The 21078-nt window shown below is 43.1% G+C and overlaps 1 protein-coding gene across 16 annotated transcripts in view; it reads left to right on the top strand.

Moving 5' to 3' along the window:
• Window positions 1–21078, top strand: part of ANKS1B (ankyrin repeat and sterile alpha motif domain containing 1B) — a 1175033-nt gene that overhangs the window by 1107222 nt on the left and 46733 nt on the right. For all 16 annotated transcript variants that reach the window (XM_027542059.1, XM_027542058.1, XM_027542067.1 and 13 more), the window contains 2 exons: window positions 15023–15034; window positions 15918–16004. In XM_027542059.1, the coding sequence (XP_027397860.1) occupies window positions 15023–15034; window positions 15918–16004 (99 nt within the window). The remainder of the gene's footprint in view (window positions 1–15022; window positions 15035–15917; window positions 16005–21078) is intronic.

A 21078-nucleotide genomic window follows, 5' to 3' on the forward strand; every position in this document is an offset into this window, starting at 1 on the left:
GTCCCTGGGATTCTCCAGGCAAGAACACTGGAGTGGGTTGCCATTTCCTTCTCCAATGCATGAAAGTGAAAAGTGAAAGTAAAGTTGCTCAGTCGTGTCCAACTCTTCGTGACCCCATGGACTACAGCCTACTAGGCTCCTCCGTCCATGGGATTTTCCAGGCAAGAGTACTGGAGTGGGTTAGGAGCTTTTTAATTATTCATTTTTTTAAAATAAGAAAACCATACAACTCCAAATTGAATCATGTAAGGACACAATCTTGATAGAAATGGCAATTTCAAATGTCTGTGATTGGTGGCTGCTGGGTTCCCAGGACCCTGTATTAGTCAAACCAATTCTCACTGAGAGAGATCCAGTGGGCTTTTTCTTTCATGTGTCCCTTATTCTTCCTCCATAGCAGATGTGTAGAAGCCATGGTGATATCTCACTGATGATACAAAGTAAGAATATCGGACTTAATCCACATAGCAACTAACCAGTCAAGTTTGAGATCATTAGCAAGTGAAACCCTAACTTCTGTTTATCATTTATTTTATACAAGCAGCTTTGGTGGGAAATACTTAAAAGCATGTAATTTAACAGTCATTGCTCATGGAACACTAAACATGTATGAATCTTCATGACATTGATGCCTCTGTATGTAATGGCTGATTTGATATTTTGATGAATTCAGTAGCAGAAGGACTGAAACAGTTGTCTTTCTATTTGATGTAGGTATAGTATACTTAAATTGTCAGGACCAAGGAATCTTTATTACAGGTACTGTGTTTAGATTTAAAAAAAAAATCCCTGATATGTGCAGGAGCTCCAAGTTCCAGTTCTGTTGGTGCTTACTTGCCTTAGGACTCGCTGTTTTGTCATAATAACTGGTAAATTTACTGAGTAGTTACAATGTGCCAATCTTCTGTGCTGAATACCTTGAGCGTTTGCTCATCTAATCTTTACCACAAAGCTGTGAGATTAATACTGTTGTTAGCCCCATTTTGTAGGTGAAGAAACTGATTAAATAACTTTCCCAAGATCAGACAGTGAATAACTTGCCAATCTGGGACTGGGTCTGGCTGACTCCAGAGCCCAAGCTTTTAACTACTACATTCCCCTGCTTTTCCTGGGCTTCATTTTCTTAGAAAATAAGAACATTGGACTAGATCCCATTAGGGTTCTTCCTGGTTTTTATAATTCTGGAAAACTTGTATTCTAATTATCTCTCAAAGAACAATAAGAAAATGGGAAAGGTTTTTAATCATCAAGCCTCAATAATTTTAGAGCCGTTCATGAACATGTCGAAGAAATTAATTTGGCATGTCTGATTTAATACTATTAACTCAGTTATCTGAATCCAGCTACGTCAGTGCAGTAATGAGCATAAGTAGCACATAGAGCACATAGCACCATCTAAAATACACCAGATCTGTGATTTAAATTTCAGTCAATTTCTTGAAATTAAGTGGATCTGAAATTCCATTTGGACAGCAATAGCAAAACCATTTCAACAGTCTCAGTGGAGAATAATTTAGTTAAATACTTGTCTGTTGCTTAAAATGAAAAAGCCATCTATTTAGAAGCCATTCTTCTGTTCTTTAGGGTGTTTTTCCAGTTTGCTGCCCTTGGTGTTTATTTTGAGTAGTTTACATGAAAATAAGAACTTCATTGCTACTTGGGATATCAAAAAACCCTTATTTCCCATCTTGATTAAATAAATATCAGTCTTTGACAAAGTAGCTAAAGTTGCACTCACTGGGTTCATCAGAGCCTTTAAATACCAGAAGTGCAAATTTGATCTGCTATCTGGGACTATTGATTTGTGAACTAGAGCTCTCACTGACTAAAAATGCTGTGGATCTCAGTTTGCAGTTAATGCTCCCTTTGAACCTCCAGTTACTGTTCTCTCTGTTTTCAATATGGTGACATTTCAGCCAAAAGTCCCAGTAGAATCAGATCTCCTTAGGGGAAGTACGTTAGGGCAGGGGTCCTCAACCTCTGGCATCTAATGCCTGGTGATCTGAGGTGGAGCTAATGTAATAATAATAGAAATAAAGTGCCTTGGGCTTCCCAGGTGGCACTGGTGATAAAGAATCTGCCTGTCAAGGCAGGAGACATAAGAGGACATGGATTCAATCCCTGGGTTGGGAAGATCCCCTAGAGGAGGGCATGGCAACCCACTCCAGTATTCTTGCCTGAAGAATCCTATGGACTGAGGAGCCTGGTGGGCTACAGTCCATGCAGTCACGAAGAGTCAGACACGACTGAGCGACTGAGCACGTGCACACTCAGTACCTCTCACATGAGCCGATTAAACATTTATTGCCTTGAGTTTTAAAATATCTGAAAATGGATCATTTATGTTGATAAATAGTTTTAGAGTAGTTTCAGGAACCCTTAAAGTGTCTATAAGATTCAGTCAGTTCAATCGCTCAGTCATGTCCGACTCTTTGTGACTCCATGAATCGCAGCACGCCAGGCCTCCCTGTCCATCACCAACTCCCAGAATCTACTCAAACCTATGTGCATCGAGTCGGTGATGCCATCCAGCCATCTCATCCTCTGTCGTCCCCTTCTCCTCCTGCCCCCAATCCCTCCAAGCATCAGGGTCTTTTCCGATGAGTCAACTCTTCGCATGAGGTGGCCAAAGTATTGCAGTTTCAGCCTCAGCATCAGTCCTTCCAATAAACACCCAGGACTGATATCCTTTAGGCTGGACTGGTTGGATCTTCTTGCAGTCCAAGGGACTCTCAAGAGTCTTCTCCAACACCACAGTTCAAAAGCATCAATTCTTCAGCGCTCAACTTTCTTCACAGTCCAACTCTCACATCCATACATGACCACTGGAAAAACCACAGCCTTGACTAGACGGACCTTTGTTGGCAAAGTAATATCTCTGCTTTTAAATATGCTATCTAGGTTGGTCATAACTTTCCTTCCAAGGAGTAAGCGTCTTTTAATTTCATGACTGCAGTCACCATCTGCAGTGATTTGGAGCCCCCAAAAATAAAGTCTGACACTGTTTCCACTGTTTCCCCATCTATTTCCCACGAAGTGATGGGACCAGATGCCATGATCTTCGTTTTCTGAATGTTGAGCTTTAAGCCAACTTTTTTACTCTCCTCTTTCACTTTCATCAACAGGCTTTTGAGTTCCTCTTCACTTTCTGCCATTAGGGTGGTGTCATCTGCATATCTGAGGTTATTGATATTTCTCCTGGCAATCTTGATTCCAGCTTGTGCTTCTTCCAGCCCAGCATTTCTCATGATGTACTCTGCATAGAAGTTAAATAAGCAGGGTGATGATATATAGCCTTCTTGATGTACTCCTTTTCCTATTTGGAACCAGTCTGTTACTCCATGTCCAGTTCTAACTGTTGCTTCCTGACCTGCATATAGGTTTCTCAAGAGGTCTGGTATTCCCATCTCTTTCAGAATTTTCCACAGTTTATTGTGATCCACACAGTCAAAGGCTTTGGCACAGTCAGTAAAGCAGAAATAGATTTTTTTCTGAAACTCTCTTGCTTTTTCGATGATCCAGCGGTACCAACTAAATTAAACCATTTAGGTACAGACATATGTAGTAATTTGGGGTACATTCCAGTGTGCTAACATAAAAACTTTAGGAGATTTTTTTAAATTTCATACTTATCAACTGTAACTTTTTTTTTCCATGACACTTCCTTCAGCACATTCACTTTGCCGCAGCAGAAACCAAGCACAGTTTTCCCTTCTCAGAAGCACTTGGAGTGTTTGTTTGATAGTCACAACTGGTTAATTTCTAAGTTTATCTAAGCTTGTTTATTCATCTCTAAGATCCCCTCAGTCCTGAAATAAAGATAATTCTACATTGCTCTCCTAGTGTTCTATTATACACCTATTATTTCAATTAAAAATATAGCATAGTTAACTAGTGGTGGTAAAGAACCTGCCTGCCAGTGCAGGAGACAGAAGAGACACGGGTTCAATCCTTGGATTGGGAAGATTCCCCGGAAAGAGCACAGCAACTCACTCCAGTATTCTTATCTGGAGAATCCCATAGTCAGAGGAGCCTGACAGCTCATAGAGTCAGACCCAGCTGAAGCAACTCAACACACACACACACACGGACACACACATTTATCAGGTTTCCCACAGCCCCCGTCCCAGATCTAAACCCTAAATAATTCTTATCTTAAAATTACCTTTTAAATTGTGTTTATTGGGAAAGAATCAATAGAAACTTGCAGGAAACCCTGATCATTTTTAAAGTAAAATTGCCTTTTTAAAAAATAAAAGCCTGCAAAACTATCTTAGGAAGAATGATTTCTATGAATTATTTTGCACTTCAGTGGTACAGCTTGGCTGCTTATTTCCTTTCCCATGACAGCTTTACAGACATGTCTATTTAAAATTAAAATTTTAAGACCTATCTTAGTAATACGTGAGAAGCTGTAACACATCTCTGAACGCATTCATTTGGTGCTGCCTTTATGTTCCTGGTTGGGTTTTCCGGCTAAATGTATGCTCAGAGACAGTCTTCATTCTGAAAGGACTCCTGAGAGGAATCCTGGCTCTGTGGTCCTGAATATGTGCTCCCCTAACATGTTACACAGAGAGCAGGGAACCTTGCCTCTGCCACACCTCACATCACACTCCGTAACATCTGGCTGCCCCTGCCCCATGCCCATAGAAGGCAGGAACCATGTATACTGTATCCCCAAGGCCTGCTGTGTAATAGCTGCCTTAGGAGATGGTCGTGATGATTCCATAAAAGAATGCCTGTGAAGGGTCTAGTTCAGTAAAATCTTAAAACACGTAGACCTCTTCCTCCAAATGTTTGAGAAATAAGTAAATTGATGGTTAGATTTGCTCTGGAATGTTTCATTGGTTTTTCCCCACCTCTGATGCCAGTGCCCCAGCCTTTGCCCCAGTTTTCTGTATATTAATACACACTATAAAAGAGAGTATTCAAACACCTAGGAACCCTGCACTCTTCTGTCCAGTTTGTTTTTAATATATTTATTGCCTGGAGAAGCCCAGGGCCGGGGAGCCTGGTTGGCTGCGGTCTATGGGGTCGCAGAGTCGGACACGACTGAAGCGACTTAGCAGCAGCGTTTCCTTATCTGGCTGCACCGGGCCTTAGTTGTGAGGTGGGGGAACTAGTTCCTTGACCAGGGATTGAACGCAGGCCTCCTGCACTGGGAGCACGGAGTCTTAGCCACTGGACCACCAGGGAAATTTCTTCTGTCCAATTTTTAAAGGTCATTGCCAAAAGGGAGAAAAAAAAAACAAAAGGGCACTGTGGATGTTATATATAATTTTCATTTTATATTTAGGGGAGGTAATTTGTTTCTGAACTGATTGGGAGTTGCCTTTTTTAAATAATGTGTCCACAGACTGAACTTTATAAAGCAATAGATTGTTTTGGCCTTTCAATTCTCTTTGGTATGAGTAGCTGCCACTTCAAAGATTCTAAGTACAGAGTTTGGTGAAATGAGGGATTTGTTCTGACCACATGAGGTTCCACTATTCCATTTTCCTCCCTACACTTACTCATACCCTATTTCCCAACCCTGAATTTTGTCCCAGGGTATATGTTTCAGTAATATATAGCACTCTCACTTCCCTAATTAAATATGCCATTAGGAACACATCTGCTCCTGTAAGAGGTAGGCCGTTATATTCAATTTAGTACTCTGAAATCTGACTTTCCCTAATCCCATATTTGAGGGTTAGAATTGTTCATCGGTGTATGTGTTCAAGGAAATTTCCCTAAAAAAAAAGAAAAGGAAATATCTGTTCTCAACTACAATAAGGTAGAAACCAGCCTTTCTGATGTAAGAATGGAAATATTTTAAAATTATTTTTAAGTCAGCAATAAGCAAATCTTCCAGTGTGTTTAGACTTTGGAACCTCTGCTTCCCAAAGGGCTTAGTTTCACAATCCCTTCAGGCTTCTTGTTGAGTCTGTACCCTTTAATTTATATGATTTCTAAACTTTCAATCTGAAAGCAATTCTAAAGTTGAATTTTCAAATATATGGATTCCCAAATAATTGTCTGTGCCTTGGTTGAAGCGTGAAGACCATCTTTTTTCCTATACTTGCAAGGAAAGAAATGAACTGGAAAGCTTGAAAAAGGTAGACTTTCGAATCAGATGGAAATGTTAAATTAAGAGTCCTCTTTCCTTAGGAGATACTCAAATAGAAGTCATGTATATATGTGTATATATATATATATATATATATATAAAATTTTATTTATTTTTCGCCTGTGCTGGGTCTTCATTGCTGCAGTTTCTCCAGCTGTGCTGTGTGGGGGCTAGTCTCTAGGTGCGGTGTGAGAGCGCCTCATTCTGGCGGCTTCCCTTGTTGTGGGCCTTGTGTAGGGCCCTTGGTCCTCAGAAGTTGTGGCTTCCAGGCTCCAGAGCACAGGCTCAGCAGTTGTGGCACGTGGTCTTCGTTGCTCCATGGCATGTGGGATCTTCCTGGAAAGTTTCAATTTTTTAAACTTACATTTGCTTCTTACAAAAGCAATATACATTCATTATTAGTCAACTTTCAAATAGAGATACAGAAAAGAGAAATAAGAACAACTGTAGTTAAAAAAAAAAAATGTAGTTTTATCATCCCGCAGTGGTAAACACCTGTTAACACCTTGTTTGTATGTTATCTTCCAGACTGATTATACATTCATAAGCATCACTTTTCTACAAAAAAATGGAAATGTTATGAGCCTACTGTTTTAATCTGTTTTAAAATATATTTTGAAACATTTTTATTCCAATAACTATTCATCCCCAATATTATTTGTGCCCGTTGAAAAATACTCCAATCCATAACTGAACTAAACTTATTTAACCATTTCCCCCGGTTGATTATTAGTTTATTTCCATTTTTTTCCAGTTATAACCAATACTATGGATAACATCCATAAACCTAAGTCTATTGCAACGGGTCTGATTATGTCTTTAGAATAAGCCACTAAATGTAGAATGAGTAGGTCAAAGAGTATACCCATTTTGAAACTCTTGATAAGTATTGCCAAACTGCTTTACAAAAAAATTGTTCCAATTTATACTCTGAGAAGCAGTCTCCAAATATGTATTGATGTTTGCTTGTCACATCTCTCAGGATATGTTGGATGTGTTCCCAGTTGAGGGTGCGTTGGTGGCACTAATGGTAAAGAACCTGCCTGCCGATGCAGGAGACTTAAGAGACACGGGTTCAATCCCTGGGTCGGGAAGATCTCTTGGAGGAGGGCATGGCAACCCACTCCAGTATTCTTGCCTGGAGAATCCCATGGACCGTGGAGCCTGGTGGGCTACAGTCCATAAGGTCTTAAAGAATAAGACACTACTGAAGCAACTTAGCACACACACATATGGGGAATTTCTATGAGAAAACACATCTCCACCATGACCCCTGGGCCTATCAGCTCTATCTGGTCAACATCTATTCCAGATATAACTCTAGAATCTGTCTTTAGGACCCGAACCCTTTATTTTATGTGCATAATGTTTTATTATACTTTCACAGTCCCTGAGGAACCATGGCCAAATTAAATAATACTTGTTAATTGTTCTGAAGACCAAGATCTTCAGCTAAGTGCTAACTAAGGATTTTTGGAAATCACTTGTCAAGTGGAAATAGCGTGTTTTGATAAATTAACGTCTCTCTGAATTAATGTAAGTTGCAGCACAACTTTGTATTCATGGCAGCAGAGAACAGTTCTGACAGTGACTTTCAATCAAATTGATCAACTGTATTTTTAGAGCAGAAATTCTCAGTGTGGTCCCCAAACTGGCAGCATTAGCAGCATCTGGAAACTTGTTAGAAATGCAGACTCTTGGGCGCTACCACTGACTTACTGTCTCAGTCTTTTAGAGCCACTATAACAAAAACTGCGAGGAATTTATTTCTCATAGTTCTGGAAGCTGAGAAGTCCAAGATCAAGGCCCTGGCAGGTTTGGTGTCTGGCAAAGGAACTTTTCCTGGTTCATAGACGGCCAGCTTTTCACCCTGCCCCCTTGACAGGAGAGGCAAGGGAGCTCTCAGCTCTCTTTTATAAACATAATAATTCCATTCCTGGGGGCTTCCCAGGTGGCTCAGTGGTAAAGAATCTGCCTGCCAAGGCAGGAGATGCAAGAGACACATGTTCAGTTCCTGGGTCGGGAAGATCTCCTGGAGGAGGGCATGGCAACCTGCTCCAGTGTTCTTGCCTAGAGAATCCCATGGACAGAGGAGCTGGGCAGGCTACAATCACAAAGAGTTGGCCACAGCCGAGCACACACACGTGCACAGAGTCCCTTTCCTGAGGGCTCCACACTCATGAACTTGCAATCCTATAAAGGCCCCACCTCCTAATACCACCAGTGGGGCATTAGGATTCAGTGAATGAATTTGGGGGTAGGGAGTACAAACACTTGGCCTACAGCACTTCTGGAACCAGAAACTCTAGAGGTGGCATCTAACAGTCTGTTATTTACCAAGCACTCCATGGGATTCAGATGCTCTCAAGTTTGAGAACCACTGCATTGGTCCATGAGCAACCAGTAAGGCTGCCATGTAGACAGACCGTCCTGGTAGAACACTGTGCCACAGTGCCTGGAAACCAGCCAGGGCTGGAGCAACAGAGATCGAGGGCATTGCTTTGTGCCCTGCAGACTCGGCCAGGCCATGTTCTTTACTCTGACAGTACACACAATAGCCGAATCTTAGGCAAGAGGACTGGTTTAAATGGCTGCTGCTTGCTGCACTGTCTGTTCCGGTCACGTGGCCTTACTTAGGCTCTATATTCGCTGAGCCTTTGGGTCAGAGTCCTTGTGACCAGAAAAGCCCTTGTGAGGTCATTTATACCCTCATTTCCCGGCCAAGTGAGACTTACCCCGAAGTCATTAGGAACAGATGAGAGTGACACTATGATTAAAAAGCAGAGGGGGAAACTTCTCAGCTTTGCCTCTAATGATTCTTCTGCCCTCTCAAAGAGGCTTTCCTTCTTATCTTGGTGCTGGCAGTTGGAGCCAGTTTCCTGTTGCCAAGGCCTAACCCTCTCCTTGAAGCTGAACTATCACGGGATCTGTGAAGCGTTTGCCACCCCAGAGGAGTCTGTCTCGGTGCATCTCTCATCACATCCGTGGTTCTCCTCCCAAGTTCTTTGGAGCATCTGGGTTCTCTGCAAAGTGTTCTGAGCTCTCCACGTGTTGAGAGGCTGGGACTGCAATTCTTCTCTGTAAAGCTGGCTTCCTACTCATTGCTGTACTACATTAATTCATTTGCTCATTCCTTTAACAGTCATAGATTTCAGCAGCTTTTAGATTGATTCCTGTAAAATTGCTGGTATTTAGCCATTTTGACCTTTTAAAAAAAAATGGCACCTTCATAAGTTTCATCTGAGACCATGTGCTAGTCGTTGTAGGACAAATTTGGAAAGGTGGGGGCGGGCCTCTCGGAAAGGGGCGGGCCTCACAGGGAAGCAGACAGCCCCACCCCCACCGCGAAGGAAGGAAGGGACTCCAAAACTGAGCTTTCCCCAGAAAGTAACCTTGAAACTGAGCTTCGAAGGGTAAGAGTTCATTTCAGATGGCTAATTTGCAGTCTGCTTTTTCTCTGTTAACACTCCCTGCAACTTAGCTGGTTCTGCCAAATACAAAAATCGTCACAATATTGCTTGTTTGGTGTGGTTTTTTAATTGTTTGAGAGTCACTTGGGGCTCCCAAACGTAAAAGTTTGATCCTGTTTTAATTTACTTGCTGAAACTAAATATAATAATTAAGCATTGAAATAAGGGAAGTATTATATGGCAAAAGTAATAGTTATGACTCAGCACTGGCTATCTCACTAGAAAGCATTCTCAGGGTAGCTGTGTGTAGGTTAATATATGCTATGAGTTGGATGGCAGTAGACCATCGAGAAATCTGTGCCAGCCTGTGCTTAAAACACCCCCTGGCAGTGATCGGGTTTTGTAAGAATGAGGAGTCAGTGATACCCTCCCTGTGGGCTCTTCACTCTGTACTGACTCTGGGGCACAATTGATTCCTATTAGGAGCATAAATGTCACTCTGGACCCAAACCTCACATTGCAGCTCACAACTGAAGTGCTTCTAGTCTCAGCTCTAAACTTCTTTGCTCTCATTTACCCATGAAAGTCCTGCTTTGAGATCCATGAGTGCTAAGTCACTTCAGTTGTGTCCAACTCTTTGCAACCCCATGGACTAAAGCCTGCCAGTCTCCTCTGTCCATGGGGTTCTCAGGCAAGAATACTGGAGTGCGTTGCCGTTTCCTTCTCCAGAGGATCATCCCGACCCAGGGATCGAACCCAGGTCTCTTATGTCTCCTGCATTGGCAAGCACTTACCACTACTGCCACCTGGGAAGCTCTGCTCTGGGATCCAAGGGCCCCTGTATTGCAAAAAAATATGTTCTCACACTGTTGATTCTGCATTAGAAAATAAGAAACTATTTTGGGGGTGTAAGGCTAGAAAAGCTCAATGGCAATTTCTGACTTGATACAAATATTCCAAGCAGTTCATAATTTGTACTTTAAAAGGAAATGAAAAGTATTTGAAAAAAAATTAAAGATGGTTGTTACTACTTTCCTTGGTGAATCCAAAAATCCCTCTTTAAAGAAAAAAATGCTGTAAGAGTGTTCAGTTACTTTTTCTATTACAAACAGTATTACAGGGGCCTGCCCCCAGATAGGAAATTATGATCCCTGTTCTGTGTGATGCTTAAAAACAATATAAACCCAAGTGCTAAAGAAAGGACTGGCTTTGAATTGATTCAGTACTTGCATTTAATTATAGGTTTCAGAAAGGTAACATCTGTATATAACTAGATACTGTTTCTCTTGAAAGAATAAAAGGATGATAATTAGGGAAATTGTGAAGAAAATACAATGAAATATCACTATATTCTTTCAGCTTTCAGTGGGAGAGCAGGATGGTGAAAAAGTGAAGTTAATCTGGGGCATTACCCATGAGCATACAGCTCATTAGGTAGGCAGAGGTCCTCGTTACACATTAGTCTCCCCTGTGAAGCTGAGGGTTTCCCTAGAGGCTCAGAGGGTAAAGAATCTACCTGTAATGCACGAGACCCAGGTTCGATCCCTGAGTCGGGAAAATCCTCTGGGGAAGGGACTGGCAACCCACTCCAGTATTCTTGCCTGGAGAATCCTATGGACAGAGGAGCCTGGCGGACCCCCAGAGGAGTCCATGGGGTTGCAGAGTTGGACGTGACCGAGCGACTAAAACACACACATACACATGAAGCTGGTGGGGATTTGAAGACTCTGAGAAACCTTAGAAATTCCACCTAGAGTGTGGCATGGTGAAAAAGGCAACTGGAAACAAAAGGGAACCACAAAAGAAAGTTTGCCCTGAGCATTTTACTGAGGAAATGGGCCTGAAAAAGAGAAGTCTATTTATACAAATAAATAAGGCTTCAATTTTTAATATACACCTCTGGGAGTATTCATCCAGAAACACAGCAAAGCATGCAGCTAGGTCATAGGAACCAAGTTGCCTGAGACCAAGGGCTTTGTAATTCGAGCAGTGTTGTCCGGACTAGGTGCCTTCGACCCTGGACGGGGGGTGGTGGGGTGGGAGATGGTTACAACACTGAAAGAGAAGCTGGGGAGGAAGGGACTTCGGCTTCTTGGGGTCGGGCTGAGGCTCCAGGCTCACCTTCTCTTTTTGTAATTTTATTCGTTTACTCATTTTTGGCTGTGCTGCATCTTCACTGCTCTAGTTGTGGTGCATGAGCTGCTGCTTGCACTGGCTTCTCTTGTTGCAGAGCACAATAAGGCACGTGGACTTGAGGAGCACTGGCTCAGTCATTGTGGCCACAGGCGTAGTTGCTCCATGGTAGGTGGGATCTACCCAGATCAGGGACTGAACCCATGTCTCCTGCGTTGGCAGGCAGGAGCCACCGGGGAAGCCCTGAGCTCACATTTTAATATCTGAAAAGCCTTCATAAAATGAAGCGCTTATTGGATTTCTTGCCTCCCTGATTAGCCAGTGAAGACTCAGTATATTTACCTTCTTTCTCTGCATTTTCATCTTTCATTAAAATCATGTGTGAATAGACCTCTTTAAAGCTCTGTAAAGTACACCATCAGAAAATCCTCTAGAAAGAGATTGGATCTGTATCTCTTGTACAGAATAGAAATGCCTTAAAGGAGGTGATTACCCTGAAGACCTCCCACAGCCCCTCCCTGGCCGGATCCATCGTCGTCTTGTCTTGACTCAGTGGGAAGAGAAGTACAGTTTGGGCCACAACATGCAGCCACCCCACACCAGCCCTCCTAGGCCTGCGTGTAGCCTGCAGCACTGGAACCCCATTGTGGCCTCCGGTTAGGAAAGCACGGATTCTTGATTCATTGCACCGTTGAGGTTTTCTGTGTCTGCTGCCACCGTTCTCCTTCTGAAGCCCCTTTTGGTAAAATCAGCAACAGATTTTTCTGTTTTCCCAAGCTGGGGCTTTCAGCCAGGAAACCCAGTAAAAGTAGCAACCGTGCCTGTGTGTGCCTGCCACTGCACTGGGCACACATTTGTAGGCCTTTTTAGTCCTCTTGACATCGGGCACTGCTCCCACTGTCTAAGGAATCTTCTCTTGACTTCATGGTCCTGCTGTCAGGCTTCTTCCAACTTTGTTTCAGGTTCCTTCATTGACTCTACTTTCTTCCCCATTTCTTCATTAATACTTAACTTCTTAAGTATTAACCATCCTCTGCAAGGTGATTCTTAGCCCTCCTCTAGTTCACTCTGACCCACTTTGTCTGCTCCGATTTCCTCGGTCACCCCCTCTATGTTTGGATTTCCAGATCTAATTCTTATGTCCAGTTTCCTGCTGGACATCTCTGCCAGATTATCAAGGTGATAATCGGATTCAGAAAGGTTTCTTGCAAAAGCGCAGTCCGCTCTAGTGGTCCTTATCTCAGCTAATGGCCTCTTAGTCCTCAGCATCCTACCGCTCACCATGTGGACCAGTCAGAAGATCCTCTCGATTCTTCCTCATCAGAATGGCAGCTTCCCTTCCATTCTCCAGAGCATCTACCTCAACTTGGGGGCGTAGGACTCTGGTTTGAATTTATACCTTCCTGCCTCCCCACGTTCAGCCTCTAGCTGTTTCAGTCCATACAACCCACTGTAGCTATCTTTCTGCAACACAGACCTGATCAAGTCACTCCCTACTTGAAAGCATCCAATGGATCCTAGGTTGGCAGAGTAAGTTACAACCATCCAAACCTACTATACCATCCTAATCTCCCACCAGTTATCCAAACCCACCATATTATTTCTCATTTCCAGATGTGTGCATTTGTATGTTGATTCTACTGCTAAAACGGCCTCTTTAGTCCTCTTCTGCCACCTGGAGAATCCTATCCATCCTTGAAGAGCCAGGTCAGTCACCTGCCTCAGGAGGCAGCTGGTTGAATGGATGAAGACTTGCCCACTCCCTCACCAGAGTGAGGCTCTTCCTGCCCAGCAGTCTGGAAGGACTCTGTTCACATCTCTGTCACATTTGTCAACATTTGTGTTGTAGCTGCGCTCAAGCCAGGAATGGTGATATGTCTCTCCCTGTCCACGGCAGACGTTGTTCCCAACCCTCCTTACTGCAGAGCCCAGACGCAGCTCAGAATCCATCTCAAATAGCACTAGACAGCCGCATTCAGCAGAGTGAAGTCTGCACACGATCTGAGGTCTCTGTGACATCCTCCAAAGTAGACTGCATTTCTCCAGCTTGTGGGCCACTTAATATCCACTCAGTTGCAGAATGAATAACAGATGGCTTTTCTTTTTTCTTTGGGATGGGGTTTCTTAACACTACATAACATGTTGGCATTTTAACCTTATGTTAGGGGAACATGTGTGTGTTAGTTGCTCAGTTGTGTCCGACGCTCTGCGACCCTATGGACTGTAGCCCACCAGGCTTCTCTGTCCCTGAAAGTCTCCAGGCAAGAATACTGGAGTGGGTTGCCATTTCGTTCTCCATATGTTAGGTGTATGTTAATACTATTTCATGTCACAGATATCTGTCCACGAGAGTGTATTCACAAGAGATGGGCAAGGTGATTTGTTGGAACCCATTGTTACTCTTTGCAAGGAATTCTTCACGTGTATGCACACGTTCAGTCCACCATACATTCCGTCCCTTCACACACACATTCAGGCCACCAAAGTGCTGCCTGTTCCTGCCACAGCCTCTCTCTTTACAGAATTCAGCCCACGGTTTTACCTTCCAGTCAGATGCTGCATGTTGTTTCTTCTAGCCTTCAATTTATCTTGTACGTTTCTAAGAGCTGGTTGGATAAAGTATTCAAAAATAAAAGTATCTAACCTTACATTCCAATTTCATATCTCTTTTTGGCAATCACAAAAGAAAACTGGTGAGTCTGGGTAATTTTAAAACTAGTTAAAAAGCACTTCACAGGCTCTGCTTTTTTTCTGTACTGAATGAAACACTTAATATTACATAGTAATACTCTCAGTAATCAATTTTCTTTATCTCTGATGCAGATATAGTAGCTCTCAAAAAGTGTGTCAAAACAACCAGGAAAATGTGAAACACCTTTTCCATGGCTCAAGTGAAAGATGAAATGTAATTATCATTACGGAGTTCAATGAGTTGTATTCAGCCTATCGGATCTTCTTTCATTCTGGTCACATTTCAGAGTTTATAAATGAAAAACGGGTAATATAAATGAAGAAATCAAGAAAGTTCATATTTTCCCTCAATTCCCTTAATGTACATAAGACAGCTGGTCCTGGAATGCTCAAAGCAGAAGGCTCGTGCGTGTCAGTCATAATAAGACTGTGCAATGCAGTAAACAGAACAATGAGAAAACAGTAAAAACAAAGGAGAGACAGGGTCTGGAAAAGCCTGCAGCAGTTTCTGTAAAATAACAGTTGTACTGCATCAACATGTATCTATAGAGCCTGTTCTCTTTACTATCTAATGAGTCCGTGTTGTTGGTGAATTACTGAAATTGTTTCCTCTCACCTTTTTACGTATTTTCTCTCCTATTATGTTCTCACCTGTCTTGTCTGGAAAATCCATCAGGCTAACTGTCAGGTAAGTTCTTCTTGATGTTTAATGTGATTATTAGGAGTGTCCACAGCAGGAACTGTAATGCGGGTGACCTGTGATGCAGGTGACCTGTGATTCAGGTGACCTGTGATGAATGATAAAACTAACCAGAAAAGGCAAATGCTAAATTACAGAGAAACTTTTTGAAGATTCAGCCATTATGGACATCTAGCATAAGAACTTTAGCCTAAGGGATTACCCTCACCTCTAAATGATGAAGTAGGTTACCTGGACTGTCCGATTTTACCATGGCTCAAAATACAGCCTGCTCCCAGAGGGATCGAGCATCATGGAGTGGTATTATATCCTATGTGGCCACAAGCAATTCTGCTGCAAATATGCTACCAGCTTTTACAGATTTGGCCAGGTGCAAGAAAAATTCACAATGATGTATTCTAAATCCCGATTTTAAGTATATATTCAGACATGCCTTGTACCTTGAAGAAAGAGACTGGGAAGAAACAGGGAGAGGTGGCATGTATTTTGTTCATGCTAAACTCACCCTCGGAGTTCCATCTGACATGGCTTAACTCTCTTCAAAAGAATGTCGCTTGAAATCGCAGTAGGGGACGGAGCTGTTTGTTTCTCCTCTTGGTGTCACAAAAAGGCAGTATTCCTTCACCCACATGAAGCAGCAGAAAAGCTTTATTTAGATCCTCAAGTGCAAGACAGATACTTTAGAAACCTAAACCAGAGCTGAGCCCAAGAGAAGAGAGACATACATTTAAATTAGAGTATGTTTGGTGTGTGTGTGGTGGTGGTGTTGTTTTTAACTTGAGCTTATTTTTATCTTTCAAGAGAAAAAATTATGTGCTACAGTTGCCATGCAACACAAACTGCTCTAACAGCTTTCTAATTTTAATTTCAGAAGTCTACAGAGCAAATGAAGAAGGTCCCTACTATCATCCTTTCTGTCTCGTATAAAGGAGTCAAATTTATTGATGCAACAAATAAGGTGGGTACCATACCTCTACAGTCCCGAGTAAATGATCTAAAATCCTTTGCTTCCCATCATACTTAACATCCCCATTTTATTTAATTTTTCTTAATGTTTTGGCCACATCATGTGGCATGTGGGATCTTAGTTCCCCAAGCAGGGATCAAACCTGAGTTTAAGTCTTAACCACTGGAGTCTTAATCACTGGACCACCAGGGAAGTCCCATCATCCCCCATTTTAATCACTCCCCAACCCCCACCTCCATGCTCCCTAAACACAGCTGTAGATACACACACACACACGGGCACACACACGGGCACCTTGCATCTGGAGGCCTGATCCAGGATTTCTACACATATCTTGCATTCACCTTTCCAAGGTACCTTCCCTCATAGACTGTGCTGTTCAGGATCTGATAATATCCCTTTGGGTCCAGGGAACATTAAAACAGGAAAAATCGTGTCTAGAGTGAAAACGCATCAGTGTTCATTCCTCCGTCAGAGGAAGTGTCACTAGGCAACAGACTAGAGTGTTTGTTTCTCCCTTTCTCCAGAGATAGGCCTGTGCTTTCTTTTGATGTATGTAATGAATACCTGACACAGGGAACACACGCTCTGGCTTTTACATCGTATAATTGCATTTCATTCTCAACTATTGAGATGGAAGAGAGGGTTTCAACTGCATTGTTTCCTTAAGAGGCACCATCCGAAAAGCTCAGGCCATGCTGTGACCATGCTATGACCTTGCACTCACTGGGAGAATGGTTCATGGGCTCCAAGGTCAAGTGCAGACAAACAGGTTACATTTTACTTCAAAAGTGTCCTTTCTTGGCAAAGATGATGGAGTGCAGGTGCTAAACTAGAAAATGCGGGTGTGACCACTCTCACCCTCCAGAAACTCAAACCTGACTGGCTCTTCCTCCCAAACCCCCACATGTCCCTGCATTTTAGTCTTCCATCCTTCCAACCAGTAAAGTATAGAAATTGGGGAAATGAGGTGATCCCCATTGGTGAACACTGTTTGTTTTCTGGACTGCCTACCCAGTCCTCCCAGTTGGACCCACTCCATTCTGGGGAAAGGAAGCAGAAGTCATGAATCAGATGAATTTAAATGATGGAAATTTATGACCAGGGCACCTGGATTTAGATTCAGGGAAACATCCTGTAGCCAATGACTCTTGACTGTAATAAGCCTGACTATGTGAATCCCCAGATTCAATGGCTTTCACGCACTGAAAGCCTTCCCAGTTTGTTTTCTGTAATGAAGAAAACTGCTGTGTCAGTGGTCAGATAAGCCCAAGCTCCCCAAGTCTACTGAGGAGAACAACCTCCCAGTTTTAGAAGCAGTCCTGAAACCCAGGCAGAAAGCTGATAATGCAGCCTACTCAAGCTAGCCAATGATGTCCAGAGCACACTCAGAGTCAGATGCCTTAGGTGGATGATGGCTTCAACCTGGCAATATGTCATTGATAGTTACCATTCAGTTCAGTTCAGTCGCTCAGTCATGTCAAATGCCTTGCAACCCCAAAACCGCAGCACACCAGGCCTCCCTGTCCATTACCAACTCCTGGAGTCCACCCAAACCCGTGTCCATTGAGTCGGCGTTGCCATCCAACCATCTCATCCTCTGTCGTCCCCTTCTTCTCCTGCCCTCAATCTTTCCCAGCATCAGGATCTTTTCCAATGAGTAAGTTCAGTTACCATTCAGTTCAGTTAAGTCGCTCAGTCGTGTCCAACTCTTTGCGACCTCATGAATTGCAGCACGCCAGGCCTCCCTGTCCATCACCAACTCCCGGAGTTCACCCAGACTCACGTCCATCGAGTCAGTGATGCCATCCAGCCATCTCATCCTCTGTCATCCCCTTCTCCTCCTGCCCCCAATCCCTCCCAGCATCAGAGTCTTTTCCAATGAGTCAACTCTTCACATGAGGTGGCCAAAGTACTGGAGTTTCAGCTTCAGCATCATTCCCTCCAAAGAAATCCCAGGGCTGATCTCCTTCAGAATGGATTGGTTGGATCTCCTTGCAGTCCAAGGGACTCTCAAGAGTCTTCTCCAACACCACAGTTCAAAAGCATCAATTCTTCGGCGCTCAGCCTTCTTCACAGTCCAACTCTCACATCCATACATGACCACAGGGAAAACCATAGCCTTGACTAAATGAACCTTTGTTGGCAAAGTAATGTCTCTGCCTTTCAATATGCTATCTAGGTTGGTCATAACTTTCCTTCCAAGGAGTAAGCGTCTTCTAATTTCATGGCTGCAGTCACCATCTGCAGTGATTTTGGAGCCCCCAGAAATAAAGTCTGACACTGTTTCCACTGTTTCCCCATCTATCTCCCATGAAGTGATGGGACCGGATGCCATGATCTTCATTTTCTGAATGTTGAGCTTTAAGCCAACTTTTTCACTCTCCACTTTCACTTTCATCAAGAAGCTTTTGAGTTCCTCTTCACTTTCTGCCATAAGGGTGGTGTCATCTGCATATCTGAGGTGATTGATATTTCTGCCGGCAATCTTGATTCCAGCTTGTGTTTCTTCCAGTATAGCATTTCTCATGATGTACTCTGCATATAAGTTAAATAAGCAGGGTGATAATATACAGCCTTGACCTACTCCTTTTCCTATTTGGAACCAGTCTGTTGTTCCATGTCCAGTTCTAACTGTTGCTTCCTTACCTGCATACAGATTTCTCAAGAGGCAGATCAGGTGGTCTGGTATTCCCATCTCTTTCAGTATTTTCCACAGTTTATTGTGATCCACAAAGTCAAAGGCTTTGGCATAGTCAATAAAGCAGAAATAGATGTTTTTCTGGAACTCTCTTGCTTTTTCCATGATCCAGCAGATGTTGGCAATTTGATCTCTGGCTCCTCGGCCGTTTCTAAAACCAGCTTGAACATCAGGAAGTTCACGGTTCACGTATTGCTGAAGCCTGGCTTGGAGATTTTTGAGCATTACTTTACTAGCATGTGAGATGAGTGCAATTGTGCAGTAGTTTGAGCATTCTTTGGCATTGCCTTTCTTTGGGACTGGAATGAAAACTGACCTTTTCCAGTACTGTGGCCACTGCTGAGTTTTCCAAATTTGCTGGCATATTGAGTGCAGCACTTTCACAGCATCATCTTTCAGGATTTGAAATAGCTCAACTGGAATTCCATCACCTCCACTAGCTTTGTTCGTAGTGATGCTTTCTAAGGCCCACTTGACTTCACATTCCAGGATGTCTGGCTCTAGGTGAGTGATCACACCATCGTGATTATCTGGGTCGTGAAGATTTTTTTTGTATAGTTACCATTATCAGATTACAGTTGTGGGGAGCCTGATCAGAAAAATCCCAATTGATTTGCTTTTTCATTTCTTAGAAGCAATTTTAGTCGCTTCCTTTAGCCCTAGGTTATAGTCAATTGGTCTTTAAAGTTTCAAAACTTTATGGAATTCTTAAGATACCATTGTTTTCACTGTATCTAAACTTCAAGAAAGTCTTTGGCATTTTTTTAACCTGGAGCAGTTGCCTCAACCCCATTTGCATTTGAAAATCATGAAAGGCAGTATATTTTCAGCATATGAGTTTAACAATCTCTTAGATTAACAATGTTATTAGCAGGCTTGGATTCTGACATTTTCTAAACAAGTTGTATTTGCCCTGAGACGTTTCCAGAGTCTTAAGACTGTCGTCCCATGAAGCTGGTGGCATGACTGAGTGCATCTATGATAATAGCATCCTCTCTAACGCTCTCTCCACCATCAGAGGAAGGAGGGAGCACTGTTGGCTCTGTGGCCTTTACCTTATGGACACATTAGTGGCCGTAGATCTTGATCCTAGACTTTGAGAAGATGCTTCTGCTTTAGTCACCCGTACTTAGATGAGTTACTCATAGAGCTCTCCCCACTAAGGACTACCTGGACATCTAAGCACTGAAAGATATGCCAAAGATAATTGCATGAATAAAGACACTAGATGAAGAAAGCCCATGTGTCTTTCAAGTCCTCACAGTGTGGTCCTCAGCCTCTTCTCAAAATCCAGAGCAAAGGCAGATGCATATGTTGGTGGCAGGTGGAGCCAAACTCTGTATGACCTTTAAGATAATATGTTACATTCCAATTTCATATCTCTTTTTGGCAATCACAAAAGAAAACTGGTGAGTCTGGGTAATTTTAAAACTAGTTAAAAAGCACTTGGCTGGCTTTTTCAGGAATTTGGGGACATTGATTTCAACACTGGTGGCTACACAGGGTCCCCATCCCAGCATCCTAAGGTGTAGCTGATGTGCTTCAATCTGAGGGTGGATGGTGGGTGACTCAGGGCCGTGGCCTAGGAGTTAGTGTGTGAGAAACCAGAGCAGAGAGCTTGTGTTAGAAGGTAGGAAACAGTGAAGAGCTGCGCTGGTAGAGTTTGTCTGAGGACGGCTGAGAGACACTGCCAGCCAGGGCTGAAGGCCTGGTTTCAGGGGGTGTGGAGGAGCCACCGCTGAAGGGTTGTGCTCGGGTTGTGGTGTGAAGGGAGCTGTGCTCATCAGCAGTGTCTGCAGGGCATCGTGTATGCCACTTGGTCCTGTGCAAAGGCCAGCCTCTGGTTAATGCCCACAGCAGGCAAGGAGCAGGCTGATGCACTCCAGGTCCTGCTTCCAGTTTGCACCACAGGTTCCTCCCCTGGGAAGCATTGTCTACAGGGAGCCACTCTGACTTGAAGTGAAGGACTTGTGATTTGTAGACATCTAGGAAGACCTCACAATTTGAGGTGCTGTGACCACTAAGCCTGTACTGAGACACAAGCAGAAGTCACAGCTTATTGTTTATGTTTGATGTTTTCATTGTTCTTGATTCTTAAACTGTTCCCTCCCGACCACCACATCTCTGTAACCCTGCCCTGGTCACATAGAGGGGGTGTTTGGACTTCTCCGGACATGAAGAGTAACCAAAGGCCTCAGACCCTTTTCCAAGTGACTGCCCTGCAGTGACACAACCAGCTGGTCACTGAGAAGGACTAAAACTTGACTTTCCCATTCCCTAACCTAATGCTTTTTTCTGTTACTTTTTTCTGTTTCCACAGCTCCTTCTACCAATTCGTTTGAAGTGCAATGGATGCTTAATTTA

Source organism: Bos indicus x Bos taurus, chromosome 5, assembly GCF_003369695.1.
Source record: "Bos indicus x Bos taurus breed Angus x Brahman F1 hybrid chromosome 5, Bos_hybrid_MaternalHap_v2.0, whole genome shotgun sequence".
Classification (NCBI taxonomy): domain Eukaryota; kingdom Metazoa; phylum Chordata; class Mammalia; order Artiodactyla; family Bovidae; genus Bos; species Bos indicus x Bos taurus.